At 37.6% G+C, this 19,054-nt stretch overlaps 1 protein-coding gene across 2 annotated transcripts in view; it reads right to left on the bottom strand.

Annotated features, from left to right (window-relative positions):
* LOC150079536 (alanine--tRNA ligase, cytoplasmic-like) overlaps positions 1 to 19,054 on the bottom strand; it is a 292,244-nt gene that overhangs the window by 23,688 nt on the left and 249,502 nt on the right. For both annotated transcript variants that reach the window (XM_090382564.1, XM_090382565.1), the window contains exon 20: positions 3,297 to 3,485. In XM_090382564.1, the coding sequence (XP_090238690.1) occupies positions 3,297 to 3,485 (189 nt within the window). The remainder of the gene's footprint in view (positions 1 to 3,296; positions 3,486 to 19,054) is intronic.

The following is a 19,054-nucleotide window of genomic DNA, read 5'->3' as shown; positions in this document are numbered from 1 at the left end:
AGACAGATATGAAGTTTTCTGAGCAGTGCAGGCATGCTGTCAGAACAGCCCATGGGGTATTGTCAATGATATACAAGAATTTTGTTAGCAGGGATAAGGTGGTGATTATCCCTTTGTAAAAGGCGATGGTTAGGTCATATCTTGAGTACTGCATACAGGTCTGGAGGCCTCATTTTAGGAAAGATGTAGAGCTGTTGAAATGAGTGCAGAGGATGGCAACGAGATTGGTGAGAGGAACAAAAGGTTGCTCTTACCAAGGAAGGCATAAGCTCTGCAAACTGCAGCATCTGGAGTTTAGACATCTGCAAGGAGATCGGATTGAGGTGCATAAGGCTTTGAATGGTTTGAGTAAGCCCAATGATGATGGGATTCTTCCTCTTGCTCAGATTACACACCTAAGGTGGTGTGTAAATTCAAAAACTCCCATAAATTCAAATTAAGGAAAGACAGTTGCAGAACAGATGTGCAGAAATTTGCCTTTAGCCAGCGGGTGGGTGGTTGATTGGAACAAACTTCCATCGGTTGTTGTGGAAGTGGATAGCTTAAATAAATTCAAGGAAGAACTAGACAAACTTTTGGAGCAAATGGATGGGTGAAATGGAAAGGGTTATTTATTTTTTTTTGGCTGATGCTGTATAAGCATGCTTTCTTGCATTATATTCCTCTACTAATGCTAATGTAGACACTCAGCAGGATGGGCCCATGAACATGTGTTGTATTTTCCATATTCTGGTCTTCCAAACAACATGAAACAGCAGGAACCAGGATTCATTGAATCAGATGATGTTTTTCAAATCCTATGCTGTCCAGTGTTCCTTAGTCTGCTGTACCCTTACATATTTTCTTGTTTTTGGTTAACAAGGGTCGAATGCAGTTCAGTTGTGATACCCAATCTGTGACAGGGTAGAAGTGTTGGGAATGCTGAAATACTTATTTCATTGCCAAAGAGGTATTTCAACATGCAAAACTCTTTGTACTGCATTGTTATTTGACTGACCGCAGTCTGTGTTACCCTGTACAAGTCGTATAACAGTCCTTTGGCCTATCGAACCAACAGGCTGTTTCTAATCACAGCATTGCTGTTGGCAGAATGTTATTTGGTTACTGGACCACCCTTGACACCCATGACACAGTCATACCTTAGTTTAATGTGAAACCTTAGTTTCTCATATACTCGTGCTAGTACATCTGCAACAACTACCACTGCCATATTCAAATTACTTAAATCTTTTGTCTTGCCTTTCTCACATGAACTGTGTACACAGAGCATCGCTGTGTATCTGCCCGTCTGTCACTTTATATCACATGGTATGAACCTGACGCCGTTTGTTTTGGTTGGTTTTTAGGAGCATTAGCAACTAAGGCCATATTGCTCCGGGATATGCGGTGGTCATTCCTTGACCTTTCCGCATCCTCCATATTTGGTGGTGACGGGCTCGAACCCCGGTCTAATCAAGAAGCGTGTGCTGCGCACTGCTGCTCCTTCCCACCTGGCTACGGAGGCGCCACCCTGACGCCGTTACTGAAGGAGCCCTCATTTCATGAAAAGGGAAGGTTTGCCTGATGGCGTGGCCACTTGGTATATTACAGCTTGTGTTAACTTACAGCTAGTAAAGAACACCTTGACTGGCCTTGGAAAATTTCCTCTATTTATTCCTGCATGTATGTTTCTGTTCACAAATGGTGGACTTTTATTTTATTTATGGATATCTTCAACCTTTGTATATTATATCATGTTTCTGGTTTTATTCTTTGCTGTATGTTTAATCTCATCAGATCTGATAGAACAGTTTTTTTTAGTCTAGTTCGCATTATTCAAGATAGCATGTGATCACACCCTCAATATTTCAGACTTCACTACTTCCCACTCTCTGCTTGGTTTTTAGCTACTTTGCTGCTTGGCATACTTTCTGTTATTTTTCATCACATTTCAAAATTTTTGAATCTTTTTTATCGAAAAAGACACAGTACAGAACAAGCTATAATCAGTAACAATAACGTTGCAAGACACTCCATCTAATTTGAAAATACTACTTACAAAAAATATAAGCATTGAAATTAATATATAAAAGTTAAATCTTCATTAAAAAAAAAATCAAATATGTAGACACCTGACAACTTAGCAATAAAATATTTTCATAATATAAGAAATGCTGTAAGATGACAAAAATTTAAAGCAAGTAAATTTCTAGCAAAAGTGTTAGGTAAATGTTGTTGTTATTTTTAGGAGCATTAGCAACTAAGGCCATATTGCTCTGGGGATATGCGGTGGTCATTCCCTGACCTTTCCGTATCCTCCGTATTTGGTGGTAATGAGCTCGAACCCTGGTCTGATCAAGAAGCTTGTGATTAGGTAAATGGGAGCTATAAAACATTACTGTATGACTAAGGCTTTTTCTTACCCTTGTATAATAATGTTTACAGCTCTCATATACCTGAAGCTTTTGCTCTTTAATTGAGTTTTAAACAATGGAATATTAGCATTAATCTTCAATTTTTACTCAAATTATATGAAGTTATTTGAGTAAGAAATTTTTGAGCAGATGTGTGCTCTATTAAACTTGCTAAAAAATTAGGCTGAATATGAATACAGATAAAATACTCCATCTTAAAAAGCAATATCATTAAAAATTTATACCTGTCTGAATATTAAAAAAAGAATAAAAAACATTTAATACCAATTAATCACAAGATACTGATACTGCTTTGAATTCTCCATTTCTTCCTATAAACGAAAGCAATAAGCATATGCCACATATTCTTAAATATGAATATTACAAATGAAGGATAACAAATTGATGAATAGTCATCAGTGAAAGGAGATAATTCTGCTTTTAAGCAGTAAAGAAGTAGAGCTGAATTTTAATGCTAATTCTCCTTTAAAATTCTAGACTGGTATCTTTGCATACATATTGTACAGAATACAGAAATCTTCACCTTTGTAAGTTTAAAGTTCTTAACTTCATTTCAACAATTCAAAACTTCCTAATTGAAGAATTATCTATTCTATTTAATACACTTTGACTATTATAAGATATTGTGGATAATTCATAATGTAAATAAGAACTTCTCACAAAATCATGACTAAAGAAAAATGATTTTAAAAAAATGCAGTTATTTTTATAAATTGCATAACCCATTGACAGATAACTGTAATTTTACGACTCTGGAAGCCTCGCACCAAAACTTTCAAGGAGAGTGCAAATATGACCTTCCATTCCTGACAGACTAAGCAATCTTATATAAATGGGACATGAGGCTTAACACTAAAAGAAAAATATTAGTTATTTACATACCTTGGGTATCCAACATTTACAAATAATTCTTCTTCCAGGTGCTATCCAAAATAACATTACAGGCTTTCTAGCTATTATTCTAGAAACCATGTTGAGGACTCTATGACTATCACCTAAAACTGTGGTTTTATGAATAACATATTTCTTTTCTGAATAGTTCTCTAAAGCTCCTTCAATCTCTGACTGTAACTGAAAAAAAATAAAAATAAATAAACAATTTAATATACTATAACCAAAATCATGACTAAAGAAAAATTATTAAAAAAATGCAGCTATTTTTAACTCAACTAAAAATGTGAAGTCTTTTTGAAGCAACATTCTGCAATTCTAACTGTTAACAACCCTGCCCACTTTAATTTCATCAGCAAATTTTGTTTAGTTACAGGGACAAAGGGTACTCTTACCAAGAAAGACTTGAGGCCTATACACTGCAGAATCTGGAAACTAGGCAATCTCCTTGAAGATGACTAGTTTCCAGATTCTGCAGAGACTTGAAGTGTTTAAGAATTTAAATCTGTTGAGTAATCTAAATGATGATGGTGTCCTTACTCTTTTTCAAATGACACACACACACAAAGGGACATAAATTTAAATCGAAAAAGGATGGTTGCAGGATAGATTTTAACCTTCCTTTACACGCATTTCCTGAAAATCATCATCTACAGAAATTTAATATCAGCAAGTAGTATTCATTTTTTGAACCTTCAACTCAAGCCCAGTACTTAGTAGTACAGGTTCTAATACCTTCTGTGTTTGGAGCTTATTTAAAAAAAGAAAAAAAATAATAATAATAAAAAAAAAAAAGATCTGCAGAATTTGCTTTCAGCCACAGAATAATTGATTATTGGAATAAAAATTCTACCTTCTGTTGAAGAAGTAGGTAGTTTGAAAGAAATTAAAGAACAGGACAGATTACTGTAGAAGAGACAGACAATTTATGTGAATAGTGTTTTTTCTTGTTTTCTCACATCATTAGATCATTAGACTAATATTAATATTAATAGTGAATAATGTTTCCCTGTTGTCAGCAGACATTGTTAAATTTCTTGGAATAAATTGATTTTTATTTAACAATGTTTTGTACTTAGAAATTCTTTAATGAAAGGCATTCTAGTTGTTCAAAACAGATGTTGCTTTAATTTCGAATCCTACTGTTATCAGAAATATTATAAAGCATCTATCCTTCCCCATTTTTTTATTGACCTCTGAATTAGTCCAGTTCAACTGCGTACACCAAAACCAGTATCGGCTTGCGAATCTTATTTCCTCATGTGGATTAACTGTAAGCTTTGCTTCTGCTTGCTTGCTAACTCATGACATCTGTGAGGATCTAAAGCTCACTTTAGATCATATGGAAGGACTGTGTGATGGTATCCCATTCTGGAGCTTTACACATTGGTGAATTCCTAGGCAAATGATGCTAGACCTTCTGGGAAAACTAGTTTTATCAAGAATTCATAAATGTGACCATTATTCTCATTGGCTGCTTGTATTTAGATTCAATTCTTTAGAGAAAGAACAGGGACTATAAACAATATATTTTGAGAATACTGTTGAATTTAAAACTGAAAGATGTGATTTGATGATTTTGATGATTTTGTCTATATATATTTTCTGTAGCATTAAAGAGGATATATACATATATCTGACTATCACCAGATTATCATGTATTACGAATCTTCAAGTAAAATAAATGCTAGGTAGCACAGATCACAATATTGAATTAGCATATATTCAAAGAAATAACTACTATCACAGGTAAAGGGAAGGACTTCTGTTTTCACAAAGGTAATTACATTAGACACTTTTTTAATTCTGCTCAGTGAGACCAACTGATGCTGCTAACAAAGGCAAATGCCAAATGGAAAGTGCTCAGAGAAGAAATAACGGAAGTTTTTATACCAAATGAGAGATATTTCAATTTAAGGTCAAAATGGATGTCAGAGGAAATTGATGAGTTTAGTCACAGAGAAGAAAAGTGCATGAGATGACTAAAATTATCAAGAGACACAGACTCTTACAGCAAGTAAAAATTGTGTGGTTAAGTTACTCAGAAGTTTAGGCAGGGTAAGGCAGATTATGAGAAGCCTTTGGTCAAAAGCACAAAGAAAAGCAGCAAAGATTCTACAAGGTGTGGCTATTAAATAATGAGACTGCATACATAGGCACTATACACCAAGAGCCACTTGTGATACAAAGGTGCAGCAGTTGACCTTGAACCTTTCCATAGTTTTCTGCCAAGTCACATTCCAACACGTTCATTCACTTTGCAGTGAGACAGGTTTTCATTACCTTGTGTTTTGCAGTTTGCCAGAAAAATGACAGACAAATGAATCAACCTCAAATTTTTAACAAAACTAAAGAAAGCACCAACTGAAAGTTATGAGGTTGTTACGTCAAGTTTATGGGGAAGATATAATTTCAAGATCTTGAGTATTTGAATCACTTAAAAAAACATTTTTAGAAGGAAGAGAAACTGTGGAAGATGATGAACAACCAGGATATCCAATACCCATGAAAAGTGATGAAATTGTGGATTGGGTATTGATTACATCAGGACATTGATTAGAGTTGATTGTCATTAAGTATTAGAATGGTTCCATCAGAACTCAATATGGAATAAGAAATGGCCAAATTTTAACCTAAAAATTTATGCATGAGAAAAGTGTGTGGTAAGATGGTGGATGGATCCAAAAATTTGAATGAAGATCAAAGAATGAGAAGACTCCAAGTTTGTGAAGATATTTTGAAAAAAGCTGAACGAGATCCAGATTTTCTGAGTACAGTAATTACTTGCAATGATAGCTGGCTGTTCCAGTACAACCCAGAAACTAAAAGACAATCCATGTAATGGAAGACAAAACAATACTCCAGACCAAAAAAATCAAGAATGTCAAAATCATAAATGAAAACCATGCTTCTTGTTTTATTTTATATTAAAGAAATACATCCCACCAAATCATACTGTCAATAAAATATACTACATTGAAGTTCAAACAGGGCTGCATGAAAAAAATAGAAGGAAGAGACCTGAATTGTGGAAGGATGGTTGCATATTCCAACAAGACAATGTTCTAGCATGCAACACACACACTGTTCACCAGTTTCTGGCAAAAAACTTCCCTAAATGAGGAGTACTTAAGGGAACCTATTTTCAATCTACTGAAGACATAAACAAAAAACAAACAAAAAAAAAAACCTCACTGAAGTGTTAAAAGGGCTTACAGAAGATGATGTCCAGAAATGCTTCTGTGCAATTATTTTGAAGGGATAACTGGTAAGATACAATACATTTCATTATATTTATTTTACTGCAACAGTCCTTTTGTTTAATATCCACACTTTGTACTTATCTACCTTATGTAGTTTATTACTACTCTATTTATGTACATATCTACTCACTTTTTTTCTTTTTTCTTTTTTTTTTTTTTTTTTTTGGCTAGTGCAAGGAAGCATGTGGCTTCCTTGCACTATATGGCTAATACTATTACTATGTTAGCAATAAGGAACCACACTGATCCACCTGATATGAATGCGTCACCACCAAATACGGAGGATGCGGAAAGGTCAGAGAACGACCACCGCATATTCCTGGAGCAATATGGCCTTAGTTGCTAATGCTCCTAAAAACCAAAAACAACAACAAATGATATGAATGGTATGGCTATGATTTGTACAGGTTACTGACAAACTGAATGAATACTCTGCACCTGCATTCACACAGGAAAAAAAATTTTTGGAGATAGGAATACCAGAACTCTGTCTGATGCTGACTGGATGTTAAATGATTTATGATAACTGAAAGGAAGATGGAAGCGAAACTGATGTGGCAGAAAGTGAATAAGGCACTGGGCCACTAGAATCTATCCAATTATATTAAAAGTAGCGGCAAAAAGAGGTAATAAAACCTTCAGCTATATAGTAAAAAATTAGCACATCCTTATATTTGTGGAACACTGGAGATGTATCTTTTAAATGTCTCTTGTAGTCTCTTATTCACAAAATTGAATAAAAGACTAAAAGAATACAATAAGGTGAATAAGATGCATGAAGTGAATAAAAGTTCTCTTATTCATATCATGCATTAATCAGGATTTGCTATTTTAATGGGTAAGGCTGATAATTACAACAATAAGTCTGATGCCTGTAACATGGAAAATTATGGAGTTCACAGTTTTAAAGAAGTACTGCAAGATCAATTCAACAGGAATAGAGCTATAAGGCAATCACAAGATGGATTTGTTAAGGTGAGATCATGTCTGACTCACCTTAACCTTGAATCAAGCCTTGAATGCATTGCATAAGCTCAATGCTAATGGCATTCTTCCTCTTATTCAGACCTATACACACATGAACAGGCATAAATTCAAATTGAGGAAGGATAGATGCAAGATAGTGGGAGCTGGTTGTGTTCACAAGCCGCTAAGTGGACATTTTTATTTATTGATTTGAAATTGTTGTTTTCGTATAACTTTTGATTTAAATTTATTAGTATAGTATTTTTGTGATTTTCTGATTAATTTGGTGCATTTATTCATTACTCGGCCTTGTAATTGCATAGAAAACTACAGTCGATTCTGCTGACACTGTATTGCCAGAAGTATACAAATCTGCTGCCATTGCTTTTTGTATCAGTATAGCAGATACTGAAGTTTCTACGTAGCTTGTAGAAGGGTAAACAGTGTCAGTAGAGGATTATAAACTATAAATTATAGCCCTGCTTATGTGTTTTAATAATTTAACTTGTCACATATATGTAACGTACGACAATAATAATATTAATAGAGCTTTTAGAATTGGTGATTTGGCATAGATAGCTGGTGTGAGAGTTCGAACCACATGGGTGGCAATAGAGAGTTAAATTTATTATCTATTATAAATACTTCGATTTTACAAACATAATGTTTTAACTTAATACATATAACCACTTTGATTTTGCAAATGTAGCGTTATAACTTAGTACATATAACTTAAACTTGATAGGGGAGACAAAATTAATATAACGTAATTCGGAAGGAGATAAAACTCGATACTGAAATATATATATATATAGTGTTATTACTGCATTGGGATAGAAGTTTAGGGTAACATTTTTAATTGTATTAAATTTATATTTGAACTGTATTAAAATTGAATTGAAATCATGTCTCAGACCAGAGCAGCAAAGCAAAAGGTTCAAGGTAGTGGGAGTGCTGTGACTCAGAGGAGAACTGAGGGGGGGGGGGTTGTCCTCTGAATCACAGCCTTTTGAAATGTACTGCTTGTTTGATGTTTGTGGAGAAATCAAGAACGAGACATGATATTGCCAAGGGGAATGTCTTTGTGTGTGCTCAATGTAAGGAGTGTGAGGAAATGAAGCACCAACTCAGCGTTGTTATGGGCCTTTATGAGAGCTTGAAGAACAGAGTAGATGCCCTCGAAGGACTTAAATTGAGGGCCCATCAAGTTCTCAGCTGCCAACATCAAAGCCAGAGCTTGCACTTGAACATCAGGCAACACAGCAGCAATCCCCGAGGCAGAATGCACTGGTCCCACAGGAACTAGTTGTTGTCGGTGACTCTACTGTCAGGGAAATGGGGAATATATTGTGCAAAAAGGATAGGTGGAACATGACCAGGGTATGTCTGCCAGAGGAAAAAGATGATGATGTTGTAGAGCAATGTCATCTTTTAAGGACACAAAAGGTGATATTTAAATTTAAATTTAAATTTTCTGTTTATACTCTGGCACAACAACCAAGTCAGTAGAGTTTACAATAAATCATCAATACAAATATTTATAGTATTCAGTAGTCATGGGCTTGAACCCCGGTCCACTCAAGGAGTGCGTGCTATGCACTCTCGCTCCTGACCACTGAGCTACATCAGGCTCATATTGTTGTACACATTGGTGTCAATGATATTAAGAGTAGAAGAACAGCAGAATTACTTAGCAAGTACAGGCCATTGTTGAAAAAAAGCCACAAGTAAGGGTTGAATTTGAAGATGTCTGCAATTCTGCCCAGACAAGATAGAAAGGAGTATATCATGGGAGCCTTGTCAATAAATTTGGCCCTGGAGAGAATTTTTTTCAACCTGGTCTGTGCTTGTTAACAGGAGAGACTGCTTCTACAGGTATGGGATACACTTAAATAGAAAGGGTGCAAGAATATTTGCTGATGCTATCAAGGCAGTATTAGGTGGGTCGGAAAACTGCTAGCTTCGGGGAATACATGGACTAATAGATTAAAAGAAGCCACTGGCAGAAGTGAAAGTGATTCTTGCACTGCTTCTACTGGAATGAGCAGCAGCCTGGAAAACAAGGTGCCGGGGATATCAGAGACTGCTGGGAGTCATTGCGGAAGAAGTAAATACATGGACTGTGTTAGGGCAGCTAAGAATAACAACAGGTGCAATTCAGTGCAGAGGGGCTGCCAGGGCAGATCATAGAGTCTTGTGAATGATATGGAATTTTGCTAGCAGGGACAGGGAGGTGATTATCCTGTTGTACAAGGCAATGGTCAGGCCACACCTTGAGTACTGTGTACAGGTTTGGAGGCTTTATTTTAGGTAGGATGTAGAGTTGCTAGAATGAGTACAAAGATGGGCAACATGATTGGTGAAGGGAACAAAGGGGTGCACATACCAAGAAAGGCTTAAGTTCTGCAAATTGCAGCACCTGGACAGTAGGCACATAAGAGGTAATCTGATTGAGGTGTATAAGGCTTTGAATGCGTTGAGCAAGCTGAATGCTGATGGGATTCTTCTCTCTTGCTCATATTAAGAACCTGAGGTGGTTGTTGTTGTTGTTGGGTTTAACGACACATAGGCTACTTGGGACATATTGTGTCTTCTAATGGTGAATATGAAATAATAACTATATTTTATGATATATTTGTATCCGGTTTAGGAAAGTAAATAGTTCCTTTTTATTAGGATCATCTCCCAGAATCTGCAATAAATTTATTGATGACTGTGTTTTAGCAATTGATTTAAAAGTATCTAAGTGGATGTTCTGAAAGTGGGGACAGTCCACTAACAAATGGCGAATGGTCAGTTGTACTTGACATGATGTACACTGTGGAGCGCTGTCATTAGTTAATAGATACAGGTGAGTGAGATGAGTATGCCCAATCCTGAGCCTTCCTAAAATTGTTTCTTCTTGTCTGCTTTTCTGGAAGCTGGAGGGCCACAGCTTTGGTTCTGGTTTTATTTGGTATAATTTGTTTCCTGGATAACCTCTCCTGATTAATGACCAGCTATTGTAACATGTTTTGCGGATGATATGTTTATAATCAGTATATGGGATTCGAAAAGTCTGCAAACGAGTAGTATCTGGTTGTTTGGCTGCAAGATCTGCTCTTTCATTTCCTGCTATCCCAGAATGACCTGGAATCCAGCAGAATGTCACAGTTTGGTTTGACTCATTACACACAAGTAATTTAGAATGGATTTGTTTTATTACAGGGTGACAGGAGTTGGTATTACTATTTATAGCAGAGACAGCACTGAGCGAGTCAGTGTATATTATGGCAGACGAAATTAGAAGTTGAGCAATGTGACCTAGAGCCAAGTTAATAGCATAAAGCTCAGCAGTGAAGATACTGCATTCTACAGGTAATGAGACAGAAGTGCTGAAAGATGGAAAGATCGCCGCAGCACCTACTTGGGTCTCAGTTTTCGATCCATCTGTATAGATCTTACAGGCCTGTGAATTAGAAGCAGAGTGAGCTTCATGTAACTATGCAATATTGAAGGGACACAAGGTGTTCTTTCCCCACTGTTGGAAATAGTCATCGTAAATTGCAGGGATATTTGTCCACGGTGGATCAGGCAGTGTTATGTCCTGATATATATTGCCGATTTCAATATTCCACGTTTGAGTTAGTTCTTTAAGTCTAAGTGCAGCAGGTCTGTTTTCATTTGGTTTACTGTTGTAAAATGAGTCCCATTCGGTATTGTACAGACATCTCCAATTTGGGTGGGAGGGAAGACTGCGGATTTTTGCGGCATATATTAAAAGCAATGTTTTCCTCCGAAGATGTAAGGGAGGTTCGTGGGCTTCAATATAAAGGCTCTGGACTGGGGAGGTTCTGAAAGCCCCTAGAGAAACTCAAAGGGCACTGTGCTGGATGGTATTTAATCGTTCTAAAGTGCTCTTCCTCGCAGAGTCATACACTGGAGAACCGTAGTCCAAACGGGATCTGATGAGAGCTCTATAAATATGGATAAGCGTATGCCGATCAGCACCCCATGACATGGATGACACACACCGAAGGATATTCAATTTCTTCAAGCAGATGGTACGAAGATAGGCCACATGTGCTTGAAAGTTCAGTTTTCTATCTAGTATCAGGCCAAGAAAGCGGACAGTGTTAACCAGAGGAACCGACACATTTTTTATCTTTAACTCAGGATCAGGATGAAATGACCGGAGTTTGCAGAAATGAGTGGTAGTGGATTTCTGTTCAGCAAGATGGTATCCATTGCGTAAAGTCCACGATTCTATTCTGTTTAGAGTAATTTGTAACTGTCTTTCGATAGTATTCATATTTTGTGATTGGCACGATATGGTGAGGTCGTCTGCATACATATATATTTCAATAGTTTTTGGAAGATCTTCCAATATATTGTTCACTCTAATTGCGAATAAGGTTGGACTCAGTATGGAACCCTGTGGGACACCCTCTTTTTGAATATGAGATGGTGATAGGCAGTTTTGATATCTGACTTGAAAGGTACATAACTTTTAAAAGTTCTGAATAATTTGAAGGAGATAGCCTCACAACCCTAACTGATGCATATCTGTGATAATACCATGACGCCATGTGGTGTCGAATGCTTTCTGAATATCCAGGTTAACCATAACTAAATGTTGTCCCCTGATGAAGGTGTTACGTATGTTGGATTCAATTTTGACAAGTAAATCTAGGGTGGACCTGTTTTTGCGGAAGCCATATTGGTGATCAGAAAGCAGATTTTGGGAGTCTAGAATCCAGGTGAACCTCTTATGCACCATCCTTTTGAAGATCTTGCCCAAACAGCTTGTCAATGATATTGGTCTGTAATTTTGAACTAGAGAGGTATCTTTTCCCGGTTTTGGTATTGCGCAAATATAGGAATGACGCCATGAGAGAGGATATGTGTTTTCTGAGAAGATCCTGTTATAAAATAGCAATAGTGTGTACAGATCTGCTTCACACAGATGTTTAAGCATTCTGTAGTGAATGCCGTCTGGTCCTGCTGCACTATTTGGAGATTTATTCAAGGATTCTTTGAGTTCAGCTATAGTAAAGGGCTGGTTATATGGAAGTGGGAGATTAGTTGAAAAATTCAATTTTTTACGTTCTTCATTAGTTTTAATTCTCTGAAAAGCAGTCACGTAAGTGGTTGAGGTGGAAGTATTAAAGAAAGATTCTGCTAAAGCATTTGCGATGTCAGTAGGATAAGATAGGTCCTGCCCATTCCACTGTATTATTGGAGACTGTAACGGTAGAAATTTTCCGTTGAGAGCTTGTATTTTTTTCCAGATAATCCGAGTGTCAGTATTTTTGCTAATAGTTGAGGCGAACTTAATCCAGGAGTCATGTTTTGCTTTTTTCCTAATGTGTCTTGCTTTGGCTCTCAGTTTTTTGAAAACTATAAGGTTGGCGGTAGTGGGGAATTTGCGAAATTGGTTCCAAGCACGGTTTTTTTCTACTTTCGCTATGGTACAATCTTGATTCCACCATTGGTTTTGGTGTACCCGCTTGCTCTGGTTGGATTTTGGAAAAGAAATTTTGGCTGCTGATAATATATGGTTGGTAATGTGTTCGGTTACGTCATCAATATGTTCTTGTTGTACATACTGTTTGTTTAGTAGGACACAAGTACAGTAGTTTTTCCAGTCTGCTTTGTGGAAATTCCAAGATATACGGGCTTTGGGGCATGATACGACCTGTGTTTGAATTGAGCTGATGATGGGAAAATGGTCGCTGTGGAATGGATCATTCAACACCAACCATTCCATACTTGGAAAAAGAGATGCTGAACAGATAGATAAGTCTATGGCAGATGTTGTACCTGTAGGTATTTGAACATAAGTTGGAGAGCCAGTGTTTAATACAGTCAGATTATGGTTATCTAGGAATGTTTCAATTAATTAGCCTCTCTTATCCATAGTGGATGATCCCCACAATGGATGGTGACTGTTGAAATCACCGAGTAAACAGACAGGAGGTGGCAGTTGTGTTAAAAGGTTGTCAAGTTCAGTCTGGGAACAAGGATAATTAGGTGGTATATAAACAGATGCAAGGGTTAATGATATTCCCATTGCTATCCGAACTGCTACAACTTCTAGGGAGGTTTCTAGTTGGAGATGTCTTGATGGTATGGTAGTTTTGACAAGAATACCTACCCCTCCACGGGAAGAAGAGTCAGAATCCCTGTCTCGCCTAAACATAGTATAGTTTTTGAATTTGAGTGAAACTTTTGGTGATAAAAATGTTTCCTGTAAGCATACTCCTAATGCATTAGTTTGTATGAGTAAATCATTCAGGTCATCTATATTACTGTGTAATCCTCTGCAGTTCCATTGTAGGAATTTGTTCATTGCTTGGGTTTATTTGACAAAGATTGATCTGACTGTTTTTTCTGAGGTTTCTGCCTGCTTAGTTTTGATTTTTCATTTCTGGGAAAGTTTGAGCGTCCTGTGTCCATGGTATCATTGGCATGTAATTCTAGTACTGTGTCTTCGTCCTCTGACTGAACCTCCATTTCCATGTTACTATAGTGTGGTTTCATTGTCTTTTGATTTTCGACACTAACAGATTTTGTTCTTTCGGGCAAAGTTGAGATGGCATCAGTTGGGATACTGATTGGCATGTTGCTGGTTTCATTAACTGTAGATTTTTTATTGCACGTTAGCATAGTTTTTGCCCAGGTGGCAAAGGAAATGTTTGGTTCTATGGAGACATCTGTCTGAGTTGAAATTGACCGGCTGTTTTTAGTGACCGATGCGTATGATCGGCTAGGCATGGTTAACAGTATTTGCTTCCTTGCTTCAGGGTATGTGACTTTATGCTCCACCTTATATTTCTGGATTTGTTTGCCTGCTTTCCAAAGGTCACAAGCTTTAGAGAAGGCAGGATGGCTTCCTTTACAGTTAGGGCAACTAGGAGTGGCAGCTGTACAGTCTCCTTGGGAATGCTCCTTAGAGCCACAAATAGGACACACAGCATCGCCTCGGCATGCCGTCTGAGAATGGCCATACTTCTGGCACTTAAAGCAGTGAATGGGATTTGGGATGTAGGGCCGAATCTTGCAGTTTAAATAACCTGCTTTAACAGAAGATGGAAGAGTCGGAGTACTAAATGTCAGAATGATGGACCTGGTTGGTAGTAGGTTGCCATCTTTTTTGGTCATTATTCTCCGCGCATGAGTCACTTTTTGTTCCCTGAGTTCTTGTATTATCTCTTCTTCTGACACGGATAGCAAGTCCCATTCACTGATAACGCCTCTAGAGGTGTTAAGAGTGTTATGGGGCGTAACTGACGCTGGAATACTGTTAAATGATGTTAATTTTAACAGCTTCTCTGAGTGAGTTGTCTTAGAAGTTTCAATTAGAAGGTCTCCAGATTGGAGACGCTTAACCATTTTAGGAGATCCACAAACCGATTCTAAACATTTCTGTATAAGAAAAGGCGATAGTTTGCCAACAGGTTGTGTGGATAATGAGTGCATTATAAGAAATGCTGGCATGTCATTATTCTGATTTTCCGTCCTTAGTCGCTTCGGACGATTGGAGTCATGGTCGTTGTCTGGAATTTCTGATCTCGAGCTTGAGGGCTCTAACAGTGGATAGTTACTTATATCCGTGTCGGCTCCTTTTGGCCCTGGGGGTTTGTCTTTACCACCCAGGTTATCGGCCCCGCCACGGGGAGGCAGGAGCAGTGCCACAAGGTGACCAAGCGGCTATTAGTTGTATTAGTAATAAAGAAAACGAAACAGAAAGGTTTCTTTCCTTTCTGGGCCTTTGCCTACTTCTTGTAGAACGAAAGAGCTACTTAAATGTAAAATGAGGAAAACGGTATTCGTAAATAAACAGAATATATATAATGGCAAAAGCTCTTTAGATAGATCGCTTTGAGAAACGCACTAAGATCGCTTGGCCACGGAACGCGTGGCACCCGGGGCCAAGAACCTGAGGGGGCATAGATTCAATTTGAGGAAAGACAGTTGTAGAATAGATGTGTGGAAATTTGCCTTTAGCCAGCGGGAAGTGAATTGGTGGAACTGACTTCCGTCGCTTGCTGTGGAAGTTGATAGCCTAAATAAATTTAAGGCTGAGCTGGGCAGGCATTTGGAATAAATGTACGGTGAAATGGGAGGGTTTTTTTTTTTTTTTTGGCTGATGCTGCATAAACTTGCTTTCTTGCATCGTATGCCTCCACTAATGCTAATTCTATACTTGCATGTACACCAATGCTAGGAGTATAGTATATTAATTTGAGGTGATGGTAAAAACATCAAAGGAGGATATTGCTGGGAGATCAGAGACGTGGTGTCACACAGTTGTAAGAAATGCAGAATTGGAATTTCACAATATGTACAGGAAGCATACATAGGATAGGAAGGGAGGAGGGGGTTATGCTATCAGTTAAGAAACAAAATCAAATCTAAGGAAGTGCATCCAGTTCACATGGGTGGACAGTGCAGTGTTGAATTAGTTTGATGTGACATAAGCACTGGGAAAGCAAAATTGAGGGTAGCAGTGGGCTATAGGCTTAATGACTCTGATGAGTATAATGAACAGCTGTACAGAGAAATAGAGTGGGCCAGTAAATCAGGTTGTCTTATAATGGGGGATTTTAACTTCTCAGATATAGACTGGAACTTGTGAGTTGGTCGTCACACACTAGCAAGACTTTTGTGGTTTTATTGGATGGCTGTTTTCTAGAGCAATATGTTCGGGAGGCAACAAGAGGGAGTAATACTTTTGATTTGATTATCAGTAGTGATCAGTGTGCTGATGTGGGATTTACTCAAAGAGGTAACTACCATCAGGGGTAAAGGGAAGGGTTTTTGCTTTCGTAAAGGTTACTGTGGAGGTCTAAGACAGTTTTTAAAGTTTATACAGTAGGACCAACTGATGATGTTACCAACAGCAAATTCAAAATGGGAAGCATTCAAAGAATTAATCTTGTAAGCTACTATGCTTTTCATACCAACCAAGAAATACTGATTCTGCTCAGGTAGCTAACAAACTGAATGAGTATTTTGCATCTACATTTACACATGAGGAATTATTCAGGGAGGAGAATAGCAGAGGCCTATAAGGATGTCAGATGAACTAATGAGACATGTGGCAGAGAAGAAAAATGCATGGGATACATATAAATTAACAGGTGACACAGAAGCCTATGGAAGATATAAAATGGTCTGTAATCATGTCCCAAAGGAGGTTAGGCAGGCAAAGGCAGATTACAAGAAATCTTTGGCAAAGGATGCAAAGAAAAACAGTAAACAGTTCTTTATTTATGTAAACTCTAGAAGGAAGGGGATGAATCAGATTGGTCCACTTGATATTGATGGTTCAACTGTTGATGATCCTGCTCAGGTAGCTAACAAACTGAATGAGTATTTTGCATCTACATTTACACATGAGGAATTATTCAGGGAGGAGAATACTAGAGGTATATTAAACTATGGTAGTGAGTTAAATGATTTTTTAATAACTGAGAGCAAAGTAGAGGAGAAATTGTTGAAGATAAATATAAAAAAGCACCTGGGGTGGATGGGATCTATCCAGTTATATTAAAGGAGGCAGCAAAGGAAGTAAGCAAACACTTAGCCATAATTATGAGAACTTCCTTGGACTCAGAGGAGGTACCCATGGACTGGAGGATGTAAAAATGTGATCCCAATTCACAAAGAAGAATCAAAGGGTGACACAAGTAATTATAGCCCTGTTAGTTTCAATTCTGTTCTGGAGAAATTAATGGAGGCACTAGTTAAACAAGAACCGCAGGATCATCTAGACAACACTTCGTTGTTGTTGTTGTTGATGGGTTTGATGGCGCATAAGCTGCTTTGGCTATAATGCGCCTATTCATTTATAATAAAAAGAAATGAAGCGAAAAAGTTTCATAAATTCAGAATTGATTGAAAAGTCTAGTCTTCTTTAAAAAGTTGAAAAATTCCGAAATATCTGTGTCATCTCCAATGAGATTCTCTAAAGTTATTGGTCTGCGAAGATTAACCAGTGATAGCAGGGTTGAAGTTCTGTCTTGTTCATAGTAAGGGCAGTCAATGAGAATGTGTTTAATACTCAGATTTACATTACAAAGTGGACACTGTGGCGGGTTGTTCCCTGTGAGTAAATAAAGGTGGGTCAGGTAAGTATGTCCTATTCTTACCCTTGAAAGGACTACCTCTTCTTGTCTTGATGTGCAGACACTGGAGTGCCAAATTTTTGGATCATGTTTAAATTGAAAAAGTTTATTGTTAATTTGAGAGTGCCATATTGTTGTCCATTTTGACAGGCATGCAGCCTGAATGTTTAATGCATAGTCTTATGGCGGAACAGGGATATTAGTTAAGTTGAAGCTAGTTGGATTTTTTGCAGCTTTATCAGCCAGTTCATTGCCCAAAATGCCAGAATGAGCTGGAATCCAGCAGAAGGTGACCAGTTGATGGCGTTCTTCAATTTTTAGTAATATGCTTTTTATTTCGTCTAGAATAGGGTGTACTTTATCTAAGGGGTTACATAAAGCCAAGATTGAGCTGAGGGAATCAGTGTAAATAACAGATTTTAAAGCACAGTCAGAAGAGAGATTCTGTAAAGCTAGTTTGATTGCATATAATTCAGCTGAGAAGATACTGAATTCAGATGGCAAGGATGCTGAAATAACGGTATTTGTAAACACTGCAGCCGCTCCAACGTTTGAATTAGATTTAGAGCTGTCTGTATAAATTGGAGAGAAGTCAAAGTATCTTTGAATGTGAGCTTCATAAAGTTGTTTGATATTTGATGTTTGTAAAATGTTCTTTCCAGATTGAGAGAGGTAAGTGTCACAGGTCGGTATATGTGGTGGAACCCATGGTGGTTGAGTACAAGTTGTTGTCTGTTGTAAGGAAAGGATGGAAACATTCCAAATTTGCATCAGTTCAAGAAGGCGAAGACCAGCTGGCTTTACTATGCTTGGTTTATTTCTGAAAAGGTTTTCTAATGGTGGATTAAACAGGTATGACTGAGTCGGATGCATGGCACAGCTTTGTATCTTGACAGCATACTTTAGTAACATTGTTTTCCTACGTAAAGTTAGTGGGGGTTCATGGGCATCAATGTAGAGGCTATGTGCTGGTGATGTTCTGAAAGCACCGAGTGAAAGTCTCAAGGCACTGTGTTGAATTGGATCAAGCCAGCGCAATGCACTCAATCTGGCTGAATCATAGATGGGAGCTCCATAATCAAGACGGGATCTGTTTAATGCCCGGTATAGCCGAAGCAGAGATGTACGATCTGCGCCCCATGTTTGGGAGGATAAAGCTCTGAGTATATTTAACTTTTTTAGACAGGAAGTACATACATTTTTAATGTGGTCTATAAAATTTAACTTTTTATCAAATGTTAAACCTAGAAATCGGATGCTATTAGTGACCGGGATGGAGACATTATAAATTTGAAGTTCAGGATCCAGATGAAGTTTGCGCTGTCTACAAAAATGGATGGCAACTGTTTTCTGCTGCGAGAGTCGATATCCGTTGAGGCTGGCCCACTGTTGAATTTTATTAAGTGAT

This window comes from Mastigoproctus giganteus, chromosome 10, assembly GCF_048544385.1.
Source record: "Mastigoproctus giganteus isolate SK-2022 chromosome 10, ASM4854438v1, whole genome shotgun sequence".
In the NCBI taxonomy this organism is placed as follows: domain Eukaryota; kingdom Metazoa; phylum Arthropoda; class Arachnida; order Uropygi; family Thelyphonidae; genus Mastigoproctus; species Mastigoproctus giganteus.
Note: the sequence above shows the minus strand (reverse complement) of the source record. Positions and strands in the feature narration are given on the sequence as shown.